The sequence below is a fragment of the Vidua macroura genome, chromosome 3, assembly GCF_024509145.1.
Source record: "Vidua macroura isolate BioBank_ID:100142 chromosome 3, ASM2450914v1, whole genome shotgun sequence".
Lineage (NCBI taxonomy): Eukaryota > Metazoa > Chordata > Aves > Passeriformes > Viduidae > Vidua > Vidua macroura.
This window is the reverse complement of record NC_071573.1, coordinates 95,172,685-95,182,371: the sequence shown is the minus strand read 5'-3', so window position 1 is coordinate 95,182,371 and position 9,687 is coordinate 95,172,685. Positions and strand designations below refer to the sequence as shown.

The 9,687-nt window shown below is 41.1% G+C and overlaps 1 protein-coding gene across 3 annotated transcripts in view; it reads left to right on the top strand.

Annotated features, from left to right (window-relative positions):
• The first annotated feature begins 320 nt into the window (after positions 1-320).
• The window catches only part of FBXO25 (F-box protein 25), a 30,165-nt gene continuing 20,798 nt past the window's right edge, over positions 321-9,687 (top strand). For 2 of the 3 annotated variants that reach the window (XM_053974270.1, XM_053974271.1), the window contains exons 1-2: positions 408-463; positions 3,260-3,403. In XM_053974270.1, coding sequence (XP_053830245.1) covers positions 3,267-3,403 — 137 coding nt within the window. In that variant the 5' untranslated portion in view covers positions 408-463; positions 3,260-3,266. Of the gene's footprint in view, positions 377-407; positions 464-3,259; positions 3,404-9,687 lie in introns of those variants that run through there. The other variant, XM_053974269.1, reaches the window with a different exon arrangement.

Genomic DNA, 9,687 nt, shown 5'->3' with positions numbered 1-9,687 from the left:
GGGGGGTCACACCAAGAGGCTTCCCCAGGGGGTCACACCGGGGGGAGGGGTCACACCGGGGGGGCTCCCCGCTCCGCCCCGCCCCGCCCCGCCCCGCTCGCGCCACACGCCCCGCCCCCGCCCACCAAAACATTGGCACGTGCGCCCCGCGGGCGTCTGTCACGTGACGCGGCGGCTCGCGCCGGGCGGAGACGGCCCCGCCCCGCTGCGCCAATGGCGGCGCGCGCTGCCGGGTAGCAACAAGCGCGGCGGGCGGCGGCCAATCAGCGCGGTGGGGGCGTGGCCAGCGCGGCCCATGGTACTTCCGGCAACAGCGCCGAGCCCGGGCCGAGCGCCGGGCGGGGAGCGGCGGGGTCGGTACCGTGGGCACCGTGAGGTGAGCGCAGCGCGGCCCGGCCCGGCCGGCAGCGGGGTCGGGAGGACACCTGTGGGGCCGTGTGTGTGAGCTCCGTCGGCCCGCGGGGTAGGGGCTGAGCGTGGGCAGTCGTGGCTTGAGGGGTTTGGGGTTGGCTCCTAAGGGCATGTGGGGCTGAAGGAGTGTGGGACAAGGTGTTAAAAGTCAGGGTGCGCAGATGGGGCTGGGGCAAGGCGGGACGGGCAGCACTGAGGGGTCTGGAGGGAGGTGTGTGGAGCCTGCCCGGACGAATGGGGTGTTGGGATCTCATTGAGCTGTGTGAGGATGGGAACCAGCATGGTTTCACTAGGGGCAAATCCTGCCTCACAAGTCTGGTGGCCTTCTGCAGTGGGATTTCAAGGTTGGTGGATGAGGTCATATGGGGTCATACCATGACTGATGTAATTTGCCTGGACTTATGAAAAGCATTTGACACTGTCCCACACAAATTCTTTGTCTCTAAACTGGACAGATGTGAATTTGACAGATGGACTGCTGGGTAGATAAGGAACCGCCTGGATGGTCATCCTCAAAGAGTTGCAGTCAGCAGCTCTGTGGCCAAGTGGAGACGAGTGAAAAGTGACATTCTTGAGGGGTAGGGATTGGCACTGGGCCTGTTTAACATCTTTGTTGGGGACATGGATAGTGGGATTGAGTGTATCCTCTGCAAGTTTTTGGATGGCACCAAATTGTGTAGTGCAGTCAACAAGCTGGAGGGAAGGGATGCCATCCAGAGGGACCTTGGCAGGACAGAAGTGAGTGTGTGCAAACCTCCTGAAATTCAACAAGGCTAAATGCTAGGTCCTGCAGCTGAGTCATGGCAGTCCCAAGCACAAGTACAGGATGGGTGGAGAATGGACTGAAAGCAGCTTTGAGGAGAAGGACTCAGGGCTGTTGGTTGACAAGAAGCTCAGCACGAGTCAGCAATGTGCACTTGCAGCCCAGAAAGCTGGAAGTGTTCTGGGCTGACCTAAAAGAAGTGTGGCCAGTGGGTCCAGGGCGGTGATTCTGCCCCTCTGCTCTGCTCTCCTCATACACCACTGCAGTGTTGCATCCAGCTCTGGGATTCTCACCATAGGAAGGCTGTGAATGTGTTGGAGAGAGTCCAGAGGAGGGCTGGAGCACCTGTCCTGTGAACACTGGCTATGAGAATTGGGATTGTTTAGCCAGGTGAAGAGAGGGCTTTGGGGGAGACCATTAGAGCAGGCTTCCAGTCCTTTAAAGGGGGGGCTACAAGGAAACTGGAGATCTTTTTACAAGGGCCTGTAGTGACAGAACAAGGAAGAATGGCATCACACTGAAAGAAGGTAGGTTCAGGTTAGGTCTTAGTTAAAAGTTCTTTACTGTGAGAGTGAAGAGGCACTGGCAAAGTTGCCCAGAGCAGTGGTGGGTATCCCATCTTTTTAGTGTTCAAGGCCAGACTGGATGGGGCTCTGAGCAACCTGGTTTAGTGGAAGGTGTCACCCAGATTGGAACTGGGTGATCTTTAAGGTCCCTTCCAACCCAAACCATTCTGTGATCGAGACACCAGTATGAGGGGAGTACTAAAGAACTACTTGTGGTTCATATTATTCCTAGGAAGCAATAAAAGGATTGGAAAAGCAGATAGGCATGAATAAAATTTGATGCAGCTGGGGGAATGGATGATGTAAATTTTGGAAAAGGTTCTTGTTAGGAGCAGAGGAAACCTGAGTTATTAGTAGGAAGGGGACTTCAGTCAATCCTGAGGCCTAGGCAATGCACTTTGTTTTGCATGCTGTGCAGATTTTTAAATAAAGAGAAACCCAGCTGTCTTACTCAGCCTGTATTTCTTCTGGCTTTTTATTCTCTTCTAGTAAATATATTGGGCGAGTGCTGGTCAAGAGTGCAACTTTTTAAATAAATTCTTAGTGATGTTTAGTGATGTGGCCTAATATTTTTTCAAGTTGAAAAAATATTAGAAAATGCATGCTTGTGAGGACAAAAGCTGTTGCTGTTATATATTAACATGTGTTTTGAATATGATAATGCTATCTTCCCTCTATAGCTTGCATGTGAAATCTCTTGTTAAACTAAGGAGCAGTATATTTGTGTGATGAATGGGAAGAAGAGAGTAAAAGCTGGCAAGGTTATAGTCTTCAAAGTAGAAAACTGCCTTGTTCAAACTCTTAATGTGTCAGACATGAATCTCACTTTTGAAAAATGGTAGCAGTACACTGAGGGATATACCTGTGATGACCTGCATCTGTTTGTAGGAATTTCTGGAGACCTGTCACAATGGACTTTGTTGCAGTCTCCTTTTTTCCTGGTATCTGCTTAATAGGCTGGCATGGGAGGTGGTTTCAAAAACAATGTAAAAAGATTTTTGGGAATGTTAAAATTCCTTTCCCAAAGCATCACTACACATTGTACCATAAACTCAGTATTTGTAAGGATTAGAAAAAACAAAAGGAGCAACATTGATTTTGTGAGCTGTCAATCTCTTTAAACCATTTATTAGTCACATATGAAAATTAGTAATCTGTTTGATCATGACAGAGCAGATTACATATGATATAATTGATATAATTTTCTTTTCCTGGTATCATTCCATTCTTGGACTTCCAGGATTTTTTTCCTTGTTCTCCAAAGAACAAGGAAATCTACCTTGATCTAATAAAATGCTGCAAGACAAGAAGAACATCGTTAGAGAATAAAATAATCTACTTAAACCACTGAATCTATTTCTTTTAAAGGATGTTTAAGGTTCTTTAAAGGATGCTCTACAGAGAACTTTTCTCAAGGTATTTTCTTTTTAAGGCTAAAGAGAAAACTGAAATAATGACAAGAAGTTTTGAAACTTTTTAAATAAATAATAGACAAAGAATCTCTTCTTCCTGCTTATAGAGAAACCATGCCATTTTTGGGCCAAGATTGGAGATCCCCTGGATGGAGATGGGTTAAAACAGAAGATGGATGGAAAAGATCTGAACCCTTTAGTCATGCACTTGAGGATGGGAATAATCAGCTGAATGATATCAGCCACACTGTGTAAGTTTAAAAAAAAAAAAAGTGATTCTGCATGAATTAATAGCAGGTGGGAAGGCAAAATTGACTTAATTTCCATTCAGATTGCAACTGTTTGTGGTAGCTGATGTCATCTGTATCCAAATGCAATCATGTGTTTTGTTAGTTAGGCAGACAGGAGACCCCTGTGGAGACTGTCTTTTGTCACTTCTTTGTGAGTTGCTTATTTGAGGCAGCCAGATCCCTTCTTAGCCTATATGTCTTTCAAAATAATAAAACAATAAATACTTAAAAAAAAAAAAAAAAAAAAAAACAACAACAAAAAACCATGCCCCTCCCAATGCCTCCTGGGCATTTAAGGGTAAAAGTGAGACTTGTAAATTGCAAGTACAGCAGGCATATTGAACCTGGAAGTGAATGAAGGCTTTCTGCTGAGTGGGTGTTGGATTAGTTTGTGGCAGCCATAAAATGTTTTTTCTCAAAATATACAATCAGTGGTAGCTTAATGCTCATTCTCTAACACAAAATATGACTATGTGCTCCTGTAGGACAGGTGAGAAAGAGATTAGGTAAATAAAGTAATACTTGTGGCAAATGGCCACTGACTGGTGTGATACAAATCATTTTGTCAAAACAAACTTCTCCACAAAGAAGTAATTCTCAGGGGTAGGATTCTTGCTCATAAATTCCAGCATAATGTGCTCATAATGAGGAAAGGGAACATTTGTTGTTTTGTTGTTAGTCCAGTAAAAGATAACTCATCTGGTTTAGAGAGGGATTTACTGGGAAGCTAGGACTTGCTGTAGCCACACACCTGTGTTTTCTAAATTTGTAGAACAATCTTCAAGGGAGATACCAAGCAGTGAAGCATTATTATGAATCTTAACTTACTGATTGCTTCATGCATTTTTTCCTTTTGTGTTAATCTGTCACTGATCTCATTTGGGCTTCTTTATCCACATAGTCTGGCCACTGTGGATACAAAACTTCGTCTGGAAGAATGTTCAGTAAGCCTCCAACATAAAAGTTGCCTTAAATACCTTTGAAAAAAATATTTTCTCTTTTATATCTTTAATAATATACTTGGCAAAGTAAGAGAAATCTAATAAGTATTTAGCAAACATGCAAATTGCTTCAAAAATAAATATCATGTAGGTTGCTTAATTAATACTGCTTGATAAGTATGAAAGGAATTATCAATCTTTGTGAATACCATTAAGACTTCTGCTCATAACTGTGTGTGTATATAAATGTATATATGTATCTTTTCCCCAAAGAGCAAGGTGAGGCATTTTTATGGCTTCTTTATGCAAAAAATAATGGATTAATTTTTTTTTTTCTTTTTTTTCCCCTAGTCTTGGGAGACCCTAGAATTGAACTCTTCTGGAGCCAAAAACTGTGGCTTTAGTTTTTGATTCTTGATTTTACTTTTGTCTTTTCAATTAAAAATGTATGTTGTTCAAACTCAGAGAATTCAAGTTGGTACATCTTGGTGTAGCAGCACTCTACTTTGGAGTAATTTCACTACACTTTTAACTTTGGATCTATGATTGTAACTTTTTATATTCCAGTTAAGCTTTGGCATTAAACTGCAATTAATGTCTATTTGCACAACATTATGGAACAATTTAGAGTGGAAATGACTTCTTGAGCATCATCTAGTTGAAACACATACTTAAAGCAAGGCCAGCTGAGGTTGGGTTCTGCAGGGCCTTGCCCAGTTCAGCTTTGTGCTTTTCTGGGCTCCTGTTCTAAGTTCTGTTACTGTCAGTGTTATTTTTCTGTTGTTTTGCTGACCTAGGTTGTGTCATTTCTCCCTGCCCTCCTCATTCTAGTAAGAATTTCTCTTATCACAGGTTGTGCCCATTACCACTTGACTTACTACTGCCCACCTCCTCCAACCTTACAGTCCCACACAATCTTATTTATAGTCTCATATTAAAAACTGACAGCAATTAAATTTCCCTCCACCAGCAGCTCTTAAAGCTGAGCAAGGTCAGTTCTCTACCCTTGTGCACCATGTGCTCCAGTAGCTTGGTGACTCCCCACTGGAGTTGTTCCAGTATGACAATGTTTTCACTGTATTGGGAGGTTCTAAGGACACCCAAACTAGACACAGTACTCCAGATGAGTACTCATGCCAAATAAAGATGGGTGTTTGCTTCTTTCAGTCTGCAGGATACACATTTGATAGCTCAGTCCAGGGTGCAGTTGGCTTAACACAACACCAGGGCACACTGCTGACCTGTTTTCAGCTACTTATCCTCAAGACTCCTGGCTCCTTTCCTACAAAACTGCTTTCTATCCAGTCTGTACCCAGCATATACCCAGGCTTGGGGTTCTTCTATGTCATGGGCAGGGCTTCACGTTGTTGTACAGCGGTGTAAGATGTGTTGCTGGCTGGATCTCTGTACCATCTTAAGCTATTTGGCAATAATTATGGTGTATATTGAAGATATAACTCAGTTTAGATTTGTTAACATGATGTAGCACTAAAAAAAGAATGAGACTTGATAAAGTGCTTCTTTGTAGAAGAATGGTATAGTAAACAGTACAAAAATACCTATTTGTCTCTCTTTAAGCTGCCCTGCAAATAGGGATGGTGGTGTATGCTGATCTGGCAGTTCTAGCAGGGTTTTGTTCATTTATATCCATTGTAAGGAATAATCTTTTTCACTAAAATATTCTGTAGGAATCTCTTCTGAAGTTAGTACTTTGGTATTGTATTTAAGGGAGCAGTTATAGCACTTTTCTTTTATAAAGAAATCAATTTAAGCTATGTAGTTGAATGAAACCCTTTCTAGTTTTGCTTCTATTCTCTTCTGTGAGTGAAAGTGTAGATAGAGTTGCTTGCCAAACTTTGTCCTTTACGCATTGCAAATACTTTCTCTTCAGAAATCTAATCACAAACAGATTCATAAATAAACCTTAAAGACACATAAGTTACTTAAATTGAAGAATGGGTTCTTGTTAAAATAGAACTTCAAACTTTGCTTGATTAGTCATCCAATGCCTTGGTGAATCCAGATGCTGAATTAGTAACATTGGTGGACCTAATAGTAACCATGCTTGAACAAATATTACCATTTGTGCAGGAACACAGTTTTAATTATTTGGCATAATGCTTGAATAATTGCACTTTAGATCCTTTTATGGAAACTAAGATAGGAAAAAAGAGACCATCACTTCTGTCAGTCTTAGTTATATGCCTAAGAGTGCCTTGTGTTCAAGGTATATAGTAGCTGGAAACGTGGCTTGGGCTGTGTGCATTCAAGCTCTGTGGTGTGAATGCTGGCCATGACTCTCTGTAAATTGAAGATAAACACTTCCAGTGCTATAGCACTGTGTCATTGAAGCTTGGTGGTGGAGAGAGGCTTGGTAGGGGTGGAACTACCTTACAGAGTTGTATGCAAGTGTTTTCATTAGCCTGCAACTTCGGAGTAAAGCTGTTTTATGTGTTCTTTTTGAGGTAAAAGAAAGAGAATTAGACTAATAAGATTTTCATGATGGTGGTATTTACTTTTTTTGTGTTGGGTTCATATGAACTACTTGGGCTGGCAGGGTAGTCATTTCAGTCTGCAGTGTCTCTTGTCTTATTCTGTGAGATACAGTGTTCACAAGAGTGATTTTGGTACTGGATAGAAGTCCTTTGATTTGAATCTATGAACAGATAACGTTACAATATATTTGTCAAATGACAAAATCGTTTGGTGCATGCACTTAGGATTTTCCATGGTCGAGCTGTGAGAGTCACTTCTAAAATAGTGTGTCTCTGTAAATAATTGACTTGAGGGCCATGTGAAAAGAAGCAAGGGGATGAGAGAAAATAGTTGGAGCTCAGATAGCCCTGTCATATTTTCCATCATTTTAAGTGTCATACCCAAGAGGTTATTTAAATACTGCTATGAAATTACCTTTTTTGGAAAAACTGGAATTGTTGCGTGATCTAAGATACTGTAGTTCTAAGGACACCAGGTACTTTGCTTTTAAAAGCTTCAGAAGAATTTTTTTATGAAGTGCGTCATCAAGACAAGAGTAAGAATAGCTGTAAATTGACAGTGTTATGTATGTATTTAAATCCTGCCAGGTGCACTCAGATGTCACGTGCAGTATTATAATAAAAACACTAAATTAAGGCTTCTGTTGCACCATATGGCACGTGCAGCCCTTGATTTGGTTTCTTGTATCTTAGCTTGGTGTTTGAGGGGGCAAGGGGTGCTTTTGGAACAGTAGAACAGCTTTATTACTTGTCAAGCAGCTCTGCAGATTTCTGGAAGGAATGCTAGCAGTCACTGGGTAACTGTGTTTCTATTCCATTCTTCTGATGTCTGTGGGACCCTTGCTTTCATTCATTGCTTTCAGACTAAACGTTTGTCAAGAAGAGTAGTGTTGTTTACAGATGAGTAGGGAAAGACTCTATGTGAGGTGGGACAGAACATGAGGAAATAAAGCCTCATATCAGAGATCCGCAGAGGTAACATCCAGTTTGTCTTTTCTCTACAGAGACTTAAGGAATTCCAGGAATGTCACAGGCAAATTTGAATGCTAGATAAAGGTGTTTGAAATAACCATCTTCTTCTTCACAATTCCTTATGTTTATTGACTATTTAAGCTTAGTTATTTATATGATGCTTGAGGAAGTATATCTTATGGGGTGTCAGGAGTGGGATTCAAATCACTTCAGGTATGTTACTGACCTAAATTACTTTATAGGGACACTTGGACCCAGGAGCAAAAGAAGGAATCTTTACATATTCACCTTCCTCTTATAAGCAGGCCTTCAGAAATGTGGCCTCCCACCCTCTCTCCCCATTGCTTGCCTTGGGTCAAGGAGCATGAGAGAGTTTCTGTGCTGCTTGGATTGTGTTGCAGAGTATCAGGACCTATCTGCCTGGTCTTGTATCTGTTGTTAGGGTCTGTTGTTGGGATGATAAAACTCTGGGAGCTTTGGGCTCAATTTCTGGTTCTGTAGCAACTCTTCAGATTCTGACATAGCTTCTCACATCATGTGGTGATGCAGCCCATATGTTAAATCATAATTAAATTAATTTTAGTGAGTTTAGTGCATGATAGCTTTGGGGGAAAAAACCCACAAAAACAAACTGATAGGTTGGAATGTTACATAATCAAATAACTTGTTTTGATGTTTTGCTTTTGTCTCTTGCTGGTTTCTTCCCGCTGAGCTCTTTTGCTGTTTGACCAGATGTGATATTTGGCACTGTTGTATAGAATATTTAAGGTGTTGAGTCTTTATCCTCTGCTTTAAAAATATTAAGAACTGAACTAATGCTATCACCTTGTATTGAGCACTATCTGAATGCAGATGTTAGGTTTAAATCCTCAAAAAAAAGCTAAGATGAAACCAACTTTCTTTTTCTAAATCTTCTTGACTTGTGTATCTTTAAGCTGAGCTAGCATGTACTGATTAGAACAATTCAAAAGCCAAAAATTTTTTACAATGTTGTTTAACAGATGGCTCAAACCTGAAAATTTTAACTCTGTAAGGTAGTAGCAATAGACTGAAATAATTTTATTTTTGTCACTTAATGCCCAGATAGAGGTTATTTTTGAAAAAACTTCTGTCCTTCAGTTTACAATGTTCAGTTGTTTTAATCTGAAGTTCAAACTGGTAGTGATAAAAAGCAATTTAGATTAAAAACACTAATGGATGTGAGGAGTTTCATATACAACTTTGTTGTCAAAGAGCAGTAACGTAGAAATAAGAATGTCCCCCAGTTTGACTTCATTACTCTGTCTTATCTGTGCAAGACCATGGCCTTCATATGAAGTATCTTCCTTCTCAGTGCTAGAAAAGAGAACACCCATTCTTATCTTTGGTGCTGGTCCTTATAGTTATCTGCAAAAATGGAATGAACATTTCATGAAGCTGTGTAGATTTCTTGTAGCACAGTTTTTAAATGCACATAGATTTTAGAAATGCTAGCTTATTAAAAAAGGTTTTCAGTAATTTGTATCTGTATTTTTTTTTTTTTTTGTATTCCCAGTATGTTCAATAAACATAAGCATTTGGTGTAGTCCTCAGTGTTGGGTTACATAGTTAACTGTCAGAAGTGACATAGGTGGAGTTGAGTCTCTCTGGCAGTGACAGACAAATCATTGGCAAAACAGTGCCATGACACCTGTAGTATGTGCAGAGTTGTGAATCAAGAGTTTCTTAAAAGAAAAACTTCCTTTGCCCCAAAGGTGGCAGTAGTAAAGAGAGATGTTCATTGCTGGCTTTCTGCCTGTGCAAGGATGTGCAATAATTCTTCACAGACTTTTTACCTGTGTGCAGTTAAGACTTGGTC